The sequence below is a fragment of the Erythranthe guttata genome, chromosome 9 (assembly GCF_056151865.1).
Source record: "Erythranthe guttata isolate IM_541 chromosome 9, IM_541, whole genome shotgun sequence".
Classification (NCBI taxonomy): Eukaryota; Viridiplantae; Streptophyta; class Magnoliopsida; order Lamiales; family Phrymaceae; genus Erythranthe; species Erythranthe guttata.
The window spans coordinates 2,682,012-2,700,366 of NC_142541.1; the positions used below are offsets into that span (position 1 = coordinate 2,682,012).

General features: G+C 35.2%; 1 protein-coding gene and 1 pseudogene across 1 annotated transcript; both read right to left on the reverse strand.

The window, feature by feature from the left end:
- Positions 1–6,397: 6,397 nt before the first annotated feature.
- LOC105959787 (ABC transporter A family member 2) lies at positions 6,398–12,747 on the reverse strand. The gene is made up of 16 exons (XM_012983939.2): positions 12,136–12,747; positions 10,980–11,211; positions 10,707–10,876; positions 10,440–10,625; positions 10,260–10,355; positions 9,966–10,166; positions 9,715–9,874; positions 9,395–9,621; positions 9,172–9,289; positions 8,996–9,072; positions 8,800–8,889; positions 8,546–8,689; positions 8,127–8,435; positions 7,965–8,045; positions 7,463–7,639; positions 6,398–6,860 (listed from the first exon to the last, which is right to left on the reverse strand). The coding sequence occupies exons 1-16, from the start codon at positions 12,502–12,504 to the stop codon at positions 6,606–6,608; spliced, it is 2,892 nt and encodes a 963-aa protein (XP_012839393.2). The 5' UTR covers positions 12,505–12,747; the 3' UTR covers positions 6,398–6,605.
- A 2,452-nt stretch (positions 12,748–15,199) lies between these two features.
- Positions 15,200–16,675, reverse strand: LOC148767865 (uncharacterized; annotated as a pseudogene).
- Positions 16,676–18,355: the final 1,680 nt, after the last annotated feature.

Below are 18,355 nucleotides of genomic sequence, written 5' to 3' on the forward strand. Positions count from 1 at the left end.
AATTTTTTATTGGGTTTTTTTTTTTTTTTTTTCAAGATGCAAATAACAAATTAAATTATTATTTTCTTCCATCCCCAACATAATTTCGAGCGTACGAAATACGGAAAAACAAAAATGACAAAGAATAACTGAAAAAACTATATTTTCTTACAAAAAAAAAAAAACAAAATTCACCAAATTATTCGATTGGTGGATTTTTATGTTGTAATTAGTGAAAATATTTAGTAGAATATTTGGAAGAAAATATAATGTTCAAATAATTTGATACATAAATAGATGAAGGATATTTTTTTTTTTTAATATTTCTTTGTGAAAAAAATAATAATTTAATATGTTGATTAAATGTGTTTTTTTTATTTTTTTCACTTTGTAGTTTAGAAATGATTGATTTGACATTTGACATCCTAAAAAAACCACTAAAAATATTAAATTACATTCATTAGCTTTAAAAATTTATCCGGGGTGCATTATGCATGATTTATTGTGTTTTGAAGGACAAAGTGCTATAAAAAAAAATTCTAGGGTGCAAAGTGCCAAAGGCTATATTTCAAGGGAGCAAAGTGGAATTAAGCCATATTTGCCCCAAACTGATTTTCGTTTCATTTGGACTTATCCAAAATGAAGCATAAAAATAAGGGTTAATTGTGTTTTGCACCTTGAAATAATATGGATTGGCGAACTGCACCCTTAAAATCTAGAATTGAAAAGTTCACCCGTCAATTATATATCTCACGGAAAAATAAGCCAATTATTATAATATATGTTTGCTTAAGGACTAAGGAATTGAAGCTGACATGGTGAAACGTGTCACTTATTTGTAATAGCTATCCTACATTCAAGCATGACAATGCTTGTATCTACTCATGTATATATATATGTACTACGCAATGGATATTCACAATTCTCTCAAGTCAGAATAAACTTGCAGAAGCTTTCTTATGCTTACAAATAATATGCGTATATATACTTGATACTTAAATAGCTAGTGGGTTATTCTATAACACGTTATCAGCACGAGATTTTGTTTGATAGGGATTTGTTATTTTCGTATTCTTTTTTCTATTTATTTTTACGAAAATCCAGATCCTCGATTATGTTGTCGTAAAGACAAACGAGAATGATTAGCGAATACTTCGGTATTTTATACGCTATCATTTCTCAAAGGATATGATGGATTCGTGTATATTAATCTATTGCTTATTTATTTGTTGAATTGCTGCTGAAATTTATATTTGCAAGCTTGTGGATCCCAAGCAGTGTTATAAGCACGTGCTATATATCAACAGATCTGTGGGCCGACTTAGAGGCCAAGATATAAACTCCGAGCCTGATGCTCGTGGAGTTGGAGAAATAATAATCTCCGTTTAAAGCCGATTTAGAGGCTATCGTTTTAACTCCGGGCATAGTACCCGTAGAGCTTAACAGAGACCGTATAGAGGTCATACTATATCTCCGAGCCTGAAGCTCGTTGAGTCAAGACGTGATAATATCCGTCAAAAGCCGATTTAAAGGCCATATATCTGAATATATCTCCGAGCATGAAGCTCGTTGAGTCAAGACGTGATAATATCCGTCAAAAGCCGATTTAAAGGCCACATATCAGAATATATCTCCGAGCCTGAAGCTCGTTGAGTCAAGACGTGATAATCCGTCAAAAGCCGATTTAAATGCCAAATATCTGAAAACAACTCCGAGCCTGAAGCTCGTAGAGTCATTAGACGAGGTAAAACCCGTCAAGAGCCAACTTAGAGGCTATTGATCACAAGTCCAAATTGAAAGGGTTTTGGGTTATTTTGTACCCACTGTATATAAATCTCTCTTGGAAGGTGTGATTCCCAAGATTGAGTTGTTTTGAATAAACCCACATGTACATATCTCCCTTGGAGGATAAATACCCGAGGTCGAGCTGATTTTGATACACGTACATGAAAAATATGGACAAATATGATTATTGCCTACTCGATAGTGCAACTACACACTCAATATTCAATAATAAAATATATTTCTCGAGTGTGACTTTGTGCAAGGCACAAGTTAAAACCATTGCAGGTTCCGCGGAAATAATAGATGGCTCCGGGAACGCAACAATTGTGTTGCCTAATGGTACCACTTTGCATATTGAAAATGCACTGATATCCGGTAGATCGAACAAGAATCTACTGAGTTTTAAAGATGTGAGACGCAATGGGTATCATTTAGAGACACTGGTTGAAAATACCGTGGAGTGTCTATGCGTCACATCATATGTCATGGACAAAAGAATTGTTCATGAGAAGTTCGAAGCGACAGCTTCTGGACTGTATTGTGTCCAAATTCGAGCTTTCGAATCCTACGCCACTATGCCATGGAAACTTGTTAATCCCGATATACACGGGTTATGGCATGATCGACTGGGTCACCCAGGAACGACTATGATGCGTAGGATTGCACAACATACTAAAGGACATCCATTAAAAGATACAAAAATCTTGATGTCCAATGAATATTTCTGTGAATCATGTTCACAAGGAAAGCTCATTATAAAACCTTCCATTGAAAAGGTCGGTTATGAATCACCATCGTTTTTACAACGTATTCATGGTGATATTTGTGGACCAATACACCCTGCAAGTGGGCCATTTAGATATTTTATGGTTTTGGTGGACGCATCTTGTAGATGGTCCCACGTATGCTTATTATCTACGCGAAATGTTGCATTTGCGCGTTTGCTAGCACAAATTATTAAACTCCGAGCACATTTCCCTGATTATCCCATTAAAAACATAAGAATGGATAATGCCGGAGAATTTACATCAAAAACTTTTGATGAGTATTGTGCAGCACTGGGAATAAATGTCGAGCACCCAGTAGCATACGTTCACACTCAAAATGGACTGGCGGAATCTCTGATTAAACGCGTCCAAATAATTGCTCGTACTTTGCTGATGAGATCTAAACTCACTAGTGCAGCATGGGGCCATGCAGTATTGCATGCATCAGCACTGATTAAATTACGCCCAACTGCTTATCATATGCATTCCCCAATGCAATTGGCATTAGGCTTTGAGCCCGATATTTCGCACCTTCGCACATTTGGTTGCGCTGTGCATGTGCCAATTCCTCCTTCTCAGAGGACTAAAATGGGTCCCCAACGCCGACTTGGCATATACGTTGGGTTTGATTCACCGTCGATTATTAGGTTCTTGGAACCAATGACGGGTGATTTATTTACCGCTAGATTTGCGGATTGTCATTTTAATGAGACATTATTTATACCGATTGGTAAGGATATTCAGAATATCCGTGATAATGATAAACAAAAACCAATCGAGAATCTCACTTGGTGTGAGCAACATTTATCTCATCTCGACCCACGTACCTCTGAATGTGAAAATGAGATCCATAGAATCATTCATTTACAAAATATTGCCAATAGACTTCCTGATGCATTTAATGATGCCAATAAAGTTACGAAGTCTTATATTCCAGCTGTGAATGTTCCAGCTAGGATCGCTGTTCCTGAAGAACATGTGAAAATGAATGATGATCCCCCACGACAAAAACGGGGTAGACCAATTGGATCAAAGGACGTTGTTCCTAGAAAAAGAAAGGGGAAAATTGATGAACCTTCGAACCAAGTGGTTCCTAGTGAGAATGCTCCAGATGAATCTGTTGAGCCTGATATCGAAAAAGCGATATCAAATCCCGGGAATACCGAGAATCCCATAAGTTTTTGCAATGAAATATGGGATAGAAATGAGATAATCATCGATAACATTTTTGCATTCTCGGTTGCACAAGAAATAATGTACGATGATTATGATAGTGAACCGCGTTCCATAATGGAATGCCGCCAAAGAAATGATTGGCCTAAATGGGAGGAAGCAATAAAATCTGAATTGGCTTCCCTAGAAAAACGGAAAGTATTTGGGCAAATCGTTCAAACTCCGGATAATGTAAAGCCCGTTGGGTATAAATGGGTATTTGTCCGTAAGAGGAACGAGAACAATGAAATTGTAAGATATAAAGCCCGCCTTGTAGCTCAAGGTTTCTCCCAGCGGCCTGGGATTGATTATGATGAGACGTATTCACCAGTGATGGATACGATCACTTTCCGTTTTCTTATCAATATGGTCGTCCAAGAGGGACTGGACTTGCGTCTAATGGACGTTGTAACGGCCTATCTATATGGTTCACTAGATTCTGATATTTATATGAAAATTCCCGATGGATTTAAAATGCCAAACTCTGGCGCTCCTCGTGAGCTGCACTCAATCAAATTACAAAGATCATTGTATGGTCTAAAGCAATCCGGTCGCATGTGGTATCATAGATTGAGTGAATACCTTATCAGGGAAGGTTATAAAAATGATCCTATTTGCCCATGCGTTTTTATTAAAAGATCAGAAACCGGATTTGCTATTATTGCCGTTTATGTAGATGACATGAACCTCATTGGCACTCCTGAAGAGTTGGCCAATGCTGCTGAATATTTAAAGAAAGAGTTTGAGGTCAAGGACCTTGGAAAAACCAAACTCTGTCTTGGTATTGAGCTTGAGCATAAAAATAACGGCATACTTATACACCAATCTGCATATACTAAACGAGTGCTCAGAAAGTTTAATATGGAAAATTCCAATTCATTGAGCACCCCTATGGTTGTGCGCAATTTAGATCCTGAAAAGGATCCGTTCCGACCTAAGGAATTTAATGAAGAGATACTTGGCCCTGAAGTGCCGTATCTAAATGCTATCGGAGCGTTAATGTATTTAGCACAATGCACTCGACCTGATATCGCTTTTGCGGTAAATGTGCTTGCGCGATACAGTTCTGAGCCTACCCGGAGACACTGGAATGGTGTTAAACATATTTTTAGATATCTCCGTGGTACTGCAGATTTGGGATTATTTTATTCAAAGAATGCAACTAACCAAGGGTTAGTTGGTTATGCCGATGCGGGATATAGATCTGATCCCCATAAAGCTCGCTCACAAACTGGATATTTGTTTTGTTATAATGGTGCAGGTATATCTTGGCGATCTACCAAACAGACATTGGTGGCCACCTCCTCAAATCATTCTGAAATAATAGCTCTTTATGAGGCAGGGAGAGAATGTGTTTGGCTACGATCCGTTATTTCGCATGTACGAAATTCCTGCCAATTACATCCAGTTACAGACACGCCCACAGTCATTTACGAAGATAATGCTGCTTGTATAGCGCAAACAAGGGGCGGATACATAAAAGGTGATAGGACCAAACATATATCACCAAAGTTCTTCCATACACATGAGCTTCAGAAGAATGGAGAGATCGATGTTCGACAAGTTCGCTCATGCGACAATCTTGCTGATTTATTTACAAAGTCCTTACCGACTTCTACTTTTGAGAAGTTGGTATACGCCATTGGAATGAGAAGAGCCAATATGAAGCAAGATTGACGCCCCATTCCGGAACCTATATTGCTCATTTCAGGGGGAGCAATAGTGCGCTGCACTCTTTTTCCCTTTTGACTGGTTTTGGTCCCATTGGGTTTTCCAGCAAAGGTTTTTAACGAGGCAGCTTATGCACGCGGCTTGGATTGAGTTATGCACTCTTTTTCCCTTATGTTCGGTTTTGTCCCACTGGGTTTTCCGACTTGAGGTTTTTAACGAGGCATATATTTTCACTCGTCCAATTTGCAACCGTTACCAATAATTCTTAGTCCAGGGGGAGTATTATAATATATGTTTGCTTAAGGACTAAGGAATTGAAGCTGACATGGTGAAACGTGTCACTTATTTGTAATAGCTATCCTACATTCAAGCATGACAATGCTTGTATCTACTCATGTATATATATATGTACTAGGCAATGGATATTCACAATTCTCTCAAGTCAGAATAAACTTGCAGAAGCTTTCTTATGCTTACAAATAATATGCGTATATATACTTGATACTTAAATAGCTAGTGGGTTATTCTATAACACCAATTATTTCTTAGTGATATTTTAAGTTTTTAACTAAATGATCAGTATACGAGGATTTAGATCGTAAGTCCATTTTGACACATAGAGTCGAGTACTATACGTGGGACACTGCATTTTATTTTTTTAAGTTTGCTTATAATTATCTCTCTATCTGCTCTAAAATGTCTGGAATATTCCTCACTTTCTATTAGAATTACAACTACACTTCATTTCCACTTAAACAAACGTTACTTCTCATAAAAATGTGTTTTGAACAAAATCATTTTTAATACATACTTATTTTTTGATTTTTTAAGATCTTTACTTTCATTTAAACCAAACATTATAGAAGAACTTATAAGTTCTTAAACACCTTATAAGCTCATCTTAACAACTCATAAGCTTATACAAACACTCTCTTAATCAAAATAATACACAATGATTTCTTGAGAATGCAGTAAGAACAAGGTAAGCAAAATACATTCACTTTTATTCTCTGAACCCAAAATTCACAGCTATAGAACAAAAAAATAAAAATGTACACAAATCCATTTCTTTCTACACAAGACACAAAAAATGATTTGTAAACCCAAGAATTCTTCAATTGACAAAAAAATCACAGCAATATTAAATTTAACAAATTTACACAATTTTTGTAGTAGCTTCCAAGAATCGAATCATCGCAAATCGGAATCAAGAATCTGCGAAGGATCAATCACGATTCCACGAAGCTGTCGATTTCTTCCATGAGGAGTGGAAGATGTAGGTGGTGGCAGGTCAACATGTGGTGGTATAGGAATCGACTCTGAATAACCGGAGATGCAAAGCGAACCGGAATCATCTTGCTGCCAATATACTTCCACCATTATGCCTCTACCATTTTCTGACGATTCTGTCCCTGGTATTCCAACATACCTTGCTCCAATAGGTATCTGCACATTTGGTTTTTAGAGGAATATCACCACTTGTTGACCGACAAATCCATTGAAGTTTGTTCGACTGGATTTTTGAGTTATCGTGGTGGATTTAAAATTCTCTAAATCAATTAATTTTAAATATCGGAACCTTCTAGAAGATCGAAGAGTTGATAGGGTTAGTTAATTAGCCGTTAGTTGAACTAACTATCGGTTTATGTTTAGGGTTTATTGCATCCAACACCCCTGTGTTAAGTCTAATTGCTAAAAAAACTCGCCGTGCTATAAATATTAGCAAAAACCCCTATAATGTAATTTTTATAGCAAACTACCCCTAAAAGCTCACGATTCAAGGGGTTATGAGCTAAAAAAAGGCATCATAGGGGGGTTTTAGCTAAAAAAATTATAACACGGGGAGTTTTTGAGCAATTCGATATAACACAGGGGTAGTAAATGCAATGCATCTATTGATCTCTTTCCTATATAAAGAGGATCAAGCTCTCACTGTAAACCACTTTTCAGTTTCTACAAGTTCAATATCGGATATCAGTTTATGCATTTCAATATTAAATATTGCAATCCAAACGAAGCCCAAGAGTTTAGCGTAGAAAAGCACTTACTTCAACTGAAGCTCCAGAGTTGAGAACAAGGGTTGCAAAAACTCCCTCAGCCGCTGCACTTTCCAACTCTGCCTTTTTCGCTATATTCAGAAAAACTTCTTCTAAAGTTGTTAGGCCAAGTTGGATATCTGCTATACCAAATTCCTTCTCTCTCTCTTGAAGCTCGGCAAAGAAGTTCTGAATACAGAAGAGCAATTTAACATTAATAAAATGATAATTATCTTGTGCTATAAAACTATCAATTTACATTAATGCCTCGTTCGGTTGTTAAGATTAGCCATGATTAACTTAATAATTGGACTTTGTTTGATGTTTGGTAGACCCAATAGTTTTCCGGGTCGGCATGCAAATATTATTTTATCACGGCCAATCTTGCCTTTTGGGGAGATTATTCATTGGACCTCCTATGGTCCAATTATACGATTGGGCTTTTCATTAGATTATCTAATCTTATCTTAGGAACCAAACGAGGACTAAGAAAATGATAATAGCTTGTGTTTACCTTCAATAGCTTCTCCTTTTCATGGGGGATAACAAAGGTGAGGAACGACTTGCTCTCTTCTTTAGGTACAACATCCAAATGCTGCAACAATCGAATTAGAAAAAAATAAATATTCCGATTTCAAATCTTTTTATTTATAATGTCGGTGACAATTTTACTTACCGATTTAAAGAAATCTTTGACAACTACGTGTTGAGCTGTAGTCGAGGAAGTATTATCTCCTCTTTCGGGGGTACCATTAACATCTCCAGCAAAGCTTATATTAGCGATAAAACCTGTTCCGAATCTTGATTTCAGCCTTATTGAAGTTCCAATACAGCGAAGCCTGCCTTTTGCCATGATTGCGATTCTGTCACTTAAGATGTCGGCCTCTTCCATAGAATGAGTTGTTAGAATAATTGCACGCCCCTTTTTAGCACCTTCGATAACATCCCATACATGTCTTCGAGTTATTGGATCCATACCTGTGGTCTGTCAGTTCAAAATGAACTTGCTGTCAATTTGTTACCAGAGAATCTAAATTCTAATGGAGCATATAAAGAATATATTATTTAAAAAAATTAAAAAAATTGTCGACTAACCGGCTCATCCAAAATAACTAATTTCGGTTCACCAATTAAGGCAATAGCAACACTGAGGCGACGTTTCATTCCCCCACTATAGCTACACGATCTCACTCTGGCTGCCTCGGTGAGTTTTACTTCTGTTAATAATTTCTCTACAACCTATTTTTCAGAAAGAAACAATTATTTGGGATTACTTTCGATAGTTAAACGATGTCATTGCTTTGTTTTTTATATACCGAAAAAAAGGTTTAGGATTGTAGAGTACATACTGAATTAACCGAAGCAGGGTTTAGGCCCTTAATGCTGGCGAACAGGTAGAGGTGCTCTTGACCAGATAATGCATCCCACAGGACATCAAACTGTCATATCAACATTAAAATTATTAAAAGCCATATTAAAATAGTAAATCAAAATCTACATATAACTTCGAAAGATAGTGAAGAAAAGCTAAGACGGAAGAATTACCTGAGGACAAACACCTATCATTTTGCGAATGTTCGACATTCCAGTAGAGCTTCGGATGGAATATCCATGAATTAAAGCTGTCAACATACAATCAATAGCAGAGTTAGGAATTATGAGTCTTCATAACACTAAAAAAAATTGTGAAAACTTGATAGTCGAAATAAAAACTCTCTCACCATCTCCACCAGTTACGGGTGTAATCCCAGTCAAACAACTAATAGCAGTAGTTTTCCCAGCTCCGTTGGGTCCAAGAAGGCAAAAGAGCTGATCCTTTGGAAAGTTCAGCCATATGCCCTGCATGTACAATATCCCTCATGCGCATCAAACATGTGTTGCATCTATCTTAACTATTGCTCAATAATAGGAAAAGAAGAAAAAATTAAATATATATATATATACCTTGAGAGCATGGTAAGGTGGGGTCCGCTTGCATTTGCAGCAACCAATATTTGTTGCACCAGCATAGGTTTTAACAAGACCACGTATTTGAACTGCAATATTTGAATCGACAGTGCCTTCTGTGGCTTGCTGTTTCACTTTGCTTTCCTCTTCTTGTACGTCCTCATCATCGGGAACTATACTTTCCAGAGTTGGAATTGAACTCAAACAACTGCAAATGCTTCCCTCTGAAACCCGGAAAAAAAAAATAACATTTTCGTAAAGTCTCAATAACCACCAAAATTTAAGCAACTGAAAAAATCATAGAACATCGTTTATACCTTTCAACTTGTTTCCACCTTTGCCAGTCCAGTAGCCAGGATTCAAAAAGTAGAACACCGATTTTCTCACACCAGATGTATTCGCCAAAATATTGTCAAAGTAGATGGCCAAAATAAACCACACAATGGCTGTCGAGATAAGCCATATGTAAATATCATTCTGGCAATTATGAAAAACAAGAAAAATCAGTGGCAGCAGAAGAATCATTTCATATTTTTGAACGATGAATAAATTGAAAAAATTGACATACAATTTTTATGACGCACTCTACATCATTTGGCGCACATTTCATTCTTCCGCTCCAACTAATACCAGGATCTTGAGGAGTTGAAGTTGCATCGGAAAGCAAGTTCAAACCTGCAGCAAGAAGATTAGGCGGAAAGAGCGACCACACACTTCGGTACGTCTTTGAGAAGCTCTGACTGTAAGGAAATCCAAATAATGTAACAAGCTGGAAAAAGAACGAACAAAGATCTGTTATTAGCAGTGGTGGGAGTGTGTTTAGTAATTATTGAGTGAAGACATTTGATCACAAGACACAAACCTGAGTAATGAAACCAATGATAAAGATCGAGTATCCCACAGTGGTGGACGAGGAAGACTTGTTAATGAAGGCAGACAGCATAAACGCGAACCCAGTCTGGAAAAATGAAGGAGTCATCATATAAATAAATCATAAACTAAGATGTTAATAAGGTGATAATGGGGTGAACAAAAATCGTACCATATTCAATTGGAAAAGGAAAAACAAGAGGAAGACAACTGCAAAATTGTTGTGCAGAAAGAAATCGAATTGGAACATCATTCCGAAAAGTACTGTGAGAAGCGATGAAAGAAACGTCATTATTCCCTCCCAAGTGAACCATGATAGCCAATATGCTGTGTCGTAAAGACCCATCATCGTCATAGCCTGTTCATGAAAAAAAATTGTTGATTTTAATCTCCAACAGATTTAATTTAATTTAATTCTAAAATGCAAATTAGTTAATACCTGTCGAAGTTTAAGTTCTTTCTCTGTTATCAAAGCACTGATTTGGAAGACAAAAGAAAACATGGCAATAGCCAGGAAAAATGTCGGTCCTGCTGTTTGTACAGCAGAAAAGATTTCAAGTGCAGGGTGGGCAAATTCCTTTAGACTTACAACCCAACTAAAGCTGGGATCTGAAATATACACAGACACAAAAACGAATATTAGAGAGAAAAAAAAATGACGTACTTTGTCCAATAAGTTCGAAGATTTGTATTGAATATTTAAATGATATACCGCCAATTAAAGTTCTTGCAATTTCACGCTCTGCAGCAAGTTGAAGAGGAATTTGAAATGTTAAAGTTGGATCTTGAAAATTTCCTCGCTTAGCAACTGGAGTAGAATTAGTCTGTACCCCATAGCTTATTACGGTAGCGTTTCTGTCTATGAAATGGAGAGCACCAGGACAATACATAGGATTGCTTGCAAGCCAATCGTCTGTTTCATTTCTTGTTTTGAACGATATAACCTGCCCAAGCATGATACAGCAGCACATTCATGATACCGGCTAAATTTCTAAAAAAAAAACGGCAGAATTGAATCTTATCTTTTACGAGATTAAATAATAAAATTATTACCAAGGTTATCGCAAAAGATTTTTGACTACTTATTTGCCACTCTCTCTCGAGGACAACATCAGTTAAGGAAGTTGTAGTTTTGGAAGTACTCAATGAATAAAAGACACAATTTAGAGTCTCGAAAAGATATTGCACGCGCACTGAAAATTATGGAGATTATTTCCACACGTTTAACAAAACTACCAATTGAACAACAGTGATACTGTACTATAGGCAGTTTCTATAGTTCAATATCTATTATCCTAAAATCTATTCCGATAAGATTTACTTAATCAGAACTGGGCAGACGAGTATGATTCACTTAATATTTTACTGTACATTGTCAAATATTCTAATATATTTGAAGGCTATTATTTTAAGAGTATTGTAAATAAGCATCTCGAGCACAAAACTCAATTCAGATAAGCAAAAAAAAAAAAAAAACATCTGAATGAAGGAACAACATCTGCTTTCCTATTTCTAGCATTGAGCTTCGAAAATCGAATAAATTAAAAGCAAGAATAGTTTACTCTAGTGATGAACAAATAAAATAAAATAAAATAAGTTAAATTACACCTTTATTTAACAACTAAATCATACACAAATACCCAAATTCACCAAGATTGCAGCATATTTAATATCCGAAACGCATAAATACAAGACAAAAATCAAATAAACATAAACGATCTACACGAAAATTATAACTCGAAAACCAATGCAAAAAAAAAAACCCCAGCAAAGATTCCAACAATTAATCAAACAGTATAACTGCATAAAAATAGAGGCCTGAAAATAAATCAGAGAAAATTCAAACAAAAAAAAAAAAAAGTAATTACCCTGTCAACAGGAATGGGCCTGCCGGGATTGTTAACCCTAATCCTCCGCACAATTTCCTCAATTCTCGCATTGCCACTCCCGCTCCACACAAAGTCAAAGCACGGCAATTTGGTGTAGTACTTATCCTCGCACGGCGGAATCGGCGGCGCCACCAGCGGCGACGGGTCGGCGTCGTTCTGGAAGGAAGAAGACGATCCGTAGCGAGACTCGACCGCTTTCTGGATGAAGAAGAGGAGCAGGATGAAGAAGATCGAGGAGAAGAGCTGGAGGAACGTGGACCGCTTGTTCCGCCATGAGAGCAGCAGATTCTTAAAAAACAGAGCTTTGTACTGTTGCGCCAAGAGAGGAAATCCTCTCTGCAACTCCATTTTCAGGGACAATTGTGCAAAAAAAAAGAAAATTCTCTGTGATTTGGGGAAGATATTTTTATGTATACTTGGAATCGTTGGAGACTTTTTTTTGCAGTTAAAAAGGCGCGGGGATTTATGAAATTATATTTACGATTTTACCCCTTGTGTTTGGTCAACGGAGAAGGAGAAGGAAAAGGGGGGGTTTTTGAGTTTTTTAATTTGATTGGTTAAATTACAGGGAAATTTCATTTGCAGATTTGTAGACTCTGGTTCATTGAAGTATGATCTTATACCAGATTTTATTATTTTTTATTTTTTTATTTTTCCTTTTCGTAAAATAAGATTTAGGGATTTGTGTGTATTAAAAGTTATGTACACTGTATTAAAGTAGATGATCTAGTTAATAGAGTAAGAGAGCGGATAGTCAAATAACTTGAGTCCTTATACGCCTGATGTAACTATTGAGGGGGAGGGGGCAGCCGCCCCCAAAAAAGAAAAGTCCAATTCTTTTTTTAAAAAATTTAACATAATATTTTGAGAATGAGTGATTTCGACCCGAAATTTTGTTTTTTCCCTATTCTCTTTTGTGTGTTTTTGATATTTTTTCTTTCTATTTATTTACAATATAAATTAATACTAGTAAAATTTGTGAATAACAATAAAAAAATGTGGGTTGTTCTGTCTCCGAATATAAAATAATACTAGTAAAAATTGTGAATAACAATAAAAAATTTTGGGTGATTCTGTCTCCGAACCCTCGAAAATTTTAACCGTCCTCCCCCATATATTGTTTGGAACCTCTCCTACCAATACACATATTTTGCTGGATGCAATTTCCTTCATTCGAAAAGTGAAAAACAGAAAACCATGCACAATATTAAAAAATATGTAAAAACTTGATCGAGCTCGAGTCATTAACATAACTAATCAAGTTTGAAGATATATTTTTGTACGAAACACTACGAAACTTGTCTAAAGTTCGATTGAAATTTATTAGAAACAATTCAAATAAACTTGAACAATCGGACATGTGACTTGAATCAGTTCGTCTACGCTCCTAATTGTAATAGACAAAAATTGGAAGTGCACAAGTACATACGTGAATATCACTATCCGGTCAACAAACGTGAATCAACACACATTTAGAACCACAAATATTATTCTACTAAAATATAAAAAGAAATATTCTGAGATTGAGTGAACAAACAGCAAAGATCGTTCCTTTTTTCTTTTTCTTCTTTCCTTTTTTTTATAATAAATATTTAAGTTACATTCAAATGGCAATTTGGTCAATTTAGTTGGAATTTGATGAAGGGCATTTTGGAGATGGGCTAAATGTGGGGCCCCACTAGTTAATTTAATTTAGTGACGTCGTGCTTGGCTCAAAATATATATAGTCAACGCCAAATATTCAAATTAATGGTGAAATAATGCTAATTGGTTATTTTTTAATTCATGTAATGGTACATGTACTTGCTAAACACTCAAAAAGTTTGGGGATATTTTTCAACCACGTAACGAACTTTGAAATTTTATTTGGGACCTTGTCATTTTTTGGTCGGAAACTTCTTCATCTAAATTTATTTGGGCAAGTGGAAACATCAAACATGAATCAATTATATAATGATGTTATTTTAATCAATATGTGTGTCGAGTTTGGGTATACTCAAACTCAGATATGGTCGGAGTTTAAGATTAGAAGGTCAAACTCATATATTACCAGATTTTGTAATTATAGACTCAAACTCCGCTCATGTAAAATTTCGGGCTTCCATCTTAAATATAACTCTAACTGAACTTATAAATATCATGTTTAAAATTTCATGCATATAGTCATGTACTACAAATATTCTTAAACTAAATAAAAATGAGTTTTTTTTTATGGTTTTTATTTTATTTTATTTTATAATCATTTGCAAATAAGAGAGATTTTAAATAATCCAGATCAATGAAAAACCTAAATACTTTTGAATTCGGTGAATTATTTTTTATATAAGTTTGAAAACAACTATAATGAGCGAATGTAAGTTTAAATATTCATTTATCAACCAAGTATTTTCGTTAATTAGTGTTAATTGTATACAATAAATGCCAATAAATATGCATGTCAAATAGTAAATTTAATAAATATTAAAATTTATTATCTGATCAGCTACATAAACTTTTCGAATTTAATAAAATGACCCAAACTCGTCCCTATTCATAATTAGCTAAGTTCAACTCAAATAAAATCGCGCCGAATAATCGAGCTTCGGGTAGACACGACGCAATTGTGGATCCTACTTATTGGAAGGAATAAATTGAGCCTATATGTGGATTCTTATAACAAATTAGTTACATTGTACGCTTTTAAGTTGTTAAAACTAGTAACTTGACCCGTGCGATGCACGGGATTGAACAAACAAACATAACAATCATTAAAAAAAACAGAAATAAAAATGTATTGAATATTTAACTCAGAAATCTAATAAAAACTATATATTGAATATTTTACTGGAAAATCTAATAAAACTCTATCCACCAAAGAATTAATCCGGCCACCAACAGAGTAGTTGTTTTCAACTCTTGAGCCTATGTCACCTGCACCGTAGGACAAAATGAAAGAAAAAAGAACTTTTTTATAAATTGAAAATAAATGTTACAAAGCTCATTTATAAAACTTTGAAGACAAAAAATCCATAAATTAATTTAACCAAATATATAAATAACTTACTTAGTTCAGATTTTGGAAAACTTCTTTATAAACGACGTTTGTAGTAGAGGTGTTCCCGTCGTTGTTACAAATAAGTATCTTCAAGCCTCTTCGACTCGTAACTCTTGAGATAGCAACATATAATTGTCCATGTGCAAACACCGGTTTCTGAAGATATATACCCACGTGTTGAAGAGATTGGCCTTGACTTTTATTTACCGTCATTGCAAACGAAAGAGTGATAGGAAATTGTCGACGCTGGAATTTAAAAGGTATCCTGTTATCGGATGGCGTTAGAGTCAATCGTGGAATAAACACCTTATGACCAATGTTGGTTTCTGATATAATTTTCGCTTCCACGACTCGATTTCCTAATCTTGTAATTGACAGTCGGGTGCCATTGCACAAACCTGAAGATTGGTCTATATTTCTCAACAACATTACCGGAACACCTTCTTTTAGTTTTAATTCGTGATTTGGAAGACCAGAAGAATTAACGGTATTCAAAAACTCGGGCGTATAAATATCATCAGGTCTGTCAATGCTTCCGTTTGCTGAACATGTACTATCAAAACTGAGATATGTCTTCATTTCCTTAGGAACCAACGATAGCATGTAATCGTTTACCACGTCAACAATCTCATTAGTCGGAGCCAGTATGGCAGTATGGCCCTGTGTTGCGAATAACTGATATCATCCATATTCTCTAAAAATGATGGGTATGTCTCATTTACAATTGAAGCAAGTGGATCAGCTGACTCTTTTATGAGTAAGTCATCAGGGATTTCAATGCTGACCACCCCGTCATTGGGATCACCTATGGTGCCATCCCCAATACTTAATATTTCGGGAACTGATTTCTATTTGGAATAGAATTTCCTTATCAATCAAAGCATTAATTTCCGCAGGACATCCGTAATTATGGTTTCCCTACAAAAAAATAAAATGGTTATTAGCCTAATGTGGATTTAAATTAAACGTACATAACTTATTACATCAACAATACCTTGTTTGATGCACCACCTAGGAGTTCTGAAGCACTTTTTCCAATTAATTGCATGACAATACGATCAAACATTACGAATGAATTCGATCCAGTACTATCAATGGCACTCACTTGAACTCTGAACCTGTACAAAAATATATATTTTATATACAAATTTCAAATACCAAGAGGAATGATGGTTTTCGTAAAATATTACCAAATCAAAGTATAATTACCTTGGTACAGCAGAAACAAACCCGTCACACTCTTCGCACCAATATTTCTTTGAGACAGGTTCGACCTTCCTCACACAATTTTTACATGAAGCATACCACCAATTAGCTGCCGACTCGATTCCCAGAATTTTCGCCAGTACGGATCCAACACATACCTACACTATATATACAACAATCGATTCTTAAGCATTATATTTGTTTAATTAAAAATATATCAGATATATGTTCGACAAATAAATGTACCTTTGTACTCTCAACGCACTCATCTATGGTCATTCTATCTGCCTAGAGTGGATCGTACGATCGAGGCAAAGAAAGTTGAGACGATAATTGACTAACTGATGGGACATAGACTTCTTCGCTCAATATAAGCCTGTAAAATTTACAGGTATTAAAATATATAACGAATGATTATACTCAAGGTTATATATATATATTAAAAGTTGAATGATGAAATGGTAGTACATATACCTGTAGTCTAAAACTTCTTTCAAATTCGGTTCGATCAGTAGTTGATCCATGTCGAACATTTGACAAAGTCGTGCTTCCTAAGTATGATTTTAGGTGAAATAATATACAAAAATATGCATCAATATTTTAAAAAATTCCTAAATATGCATCAATATTAGGGTATGTAAATATTAACACGCACCACAATAAGTTTTAGCACTGAAACACTGAAGTATGACCACAGTAGGTCCATTTTGGTCAGCATTCGTTACATATGCATCAATTTGTTCAGCAAATGCTTCCCATAAAGTACATTTAATTGTATTTTTCCTGTAATGTAAAATAAATTACTAAAAATTTTATAAGAATAAATCCATATAAAAATTGTAAAAAACAAAATATAATATTTAAATTACTCTAAATCTTGGAGAATAACATCCAAAAGTTTGCTTTTCTCTCCTTTTGTAGTGATCTCCTTTATATGCCCCTTCTCTACCACATGGCCAATTACATCTGTACAAATAAATAAATTAAATCAAATGTACCAGAGTTATATACTGAATCAAATTGCAACATTATTTTGATTACTGAGGATTTCTACATAACCCTTGTGATACAGACGACACAAATATATTAGTGATTAACGGTAAGACAGAACAAACATTTACCATACTAAGTTATATGAAACAATTGCGTACCAAATAGTAAATATTCATCCACATTCTTCTTTATTGTGTCGAAAGAAACGAACTTGAAGTTGGTTGTCGGAATATATTCGGCTACTAAATTAGTAACTACACTCATTCCGACAAAATTGAGCTTAAATTTGTACGTAGATACTCTAAATGGTAAATTTGAATCACCCACCAAGAAATTTTGAAACATATAAGTTTCGCCTTCTTTCACCAATTCCTTAAATTTCATAATGAGATTTTTTTTTATGGTAGCATGAATACGCATACCCTGTTACAAAATCAATAAAATAGTAAGCTCCTAAATATTGGGAATATAAAACAAAAATAAAAATAAATAAATAGAAAAGAATCCGAAAAAATAAAAACATCACCTTCTCATCCAAAAAAACCATTTGAATGCTACCCGTTTCTGTTTTTCTCCACCTATCTGGCGCTAACCATAGACGAATTACCCGTACAATTATCTTCCAATTAATAGTGCTTGTATCAATTTCATGAAGCAATGAAACCTGTGTAGTTGAATTTCGTGGAGCCATAACTGCTTCAATGAATAAAAATCCTTCAATCCTTCAATCCTTCAATGAAACAAAAATCAGTATATTTAAGATTTGGGTGAAATTGGGCAGACGAACTGAGACCGAAGCAAGTGAAAACAGATTAAATAACAGGGACCAAAGCAAGGGAACGTTAAAAAGAACATGGCTTTTTTTACCTGAGGTGTTGGAGCAGCAAATACATGGAGAGATGGAGAGAGATACAGAGAGAAATATACTTATAAAGAGTGCTTATAAAGAGTTTGTTGGGAAAACCT

Excerpts from the sequence above, each read along its gene's own strand:
- LOC105959787 (XM_012983939.2), bottom strand. The coding sequence starts at position 12,504 with ATGGAGTTGCAGAGAGGATTTCCTCTCTTGGCGCAACAGTACAAAGCT. Across the intron at positions 8,690-8,799 it reads ACCCTGCTTCGGTTAATTCA|GTTGTAGAGAAATTATTAAC; the intron begins GTATGTACTCTA and ends TCTGAAAAATAG. Across the intron at positions 7,640-7,964 it reads AAAAGGAGAAGCTATTGAAG|AACTTCTTTGCCGAGCTTCA; the intron begins GTAAACACAAGC and ends TTCTGTATTCAG.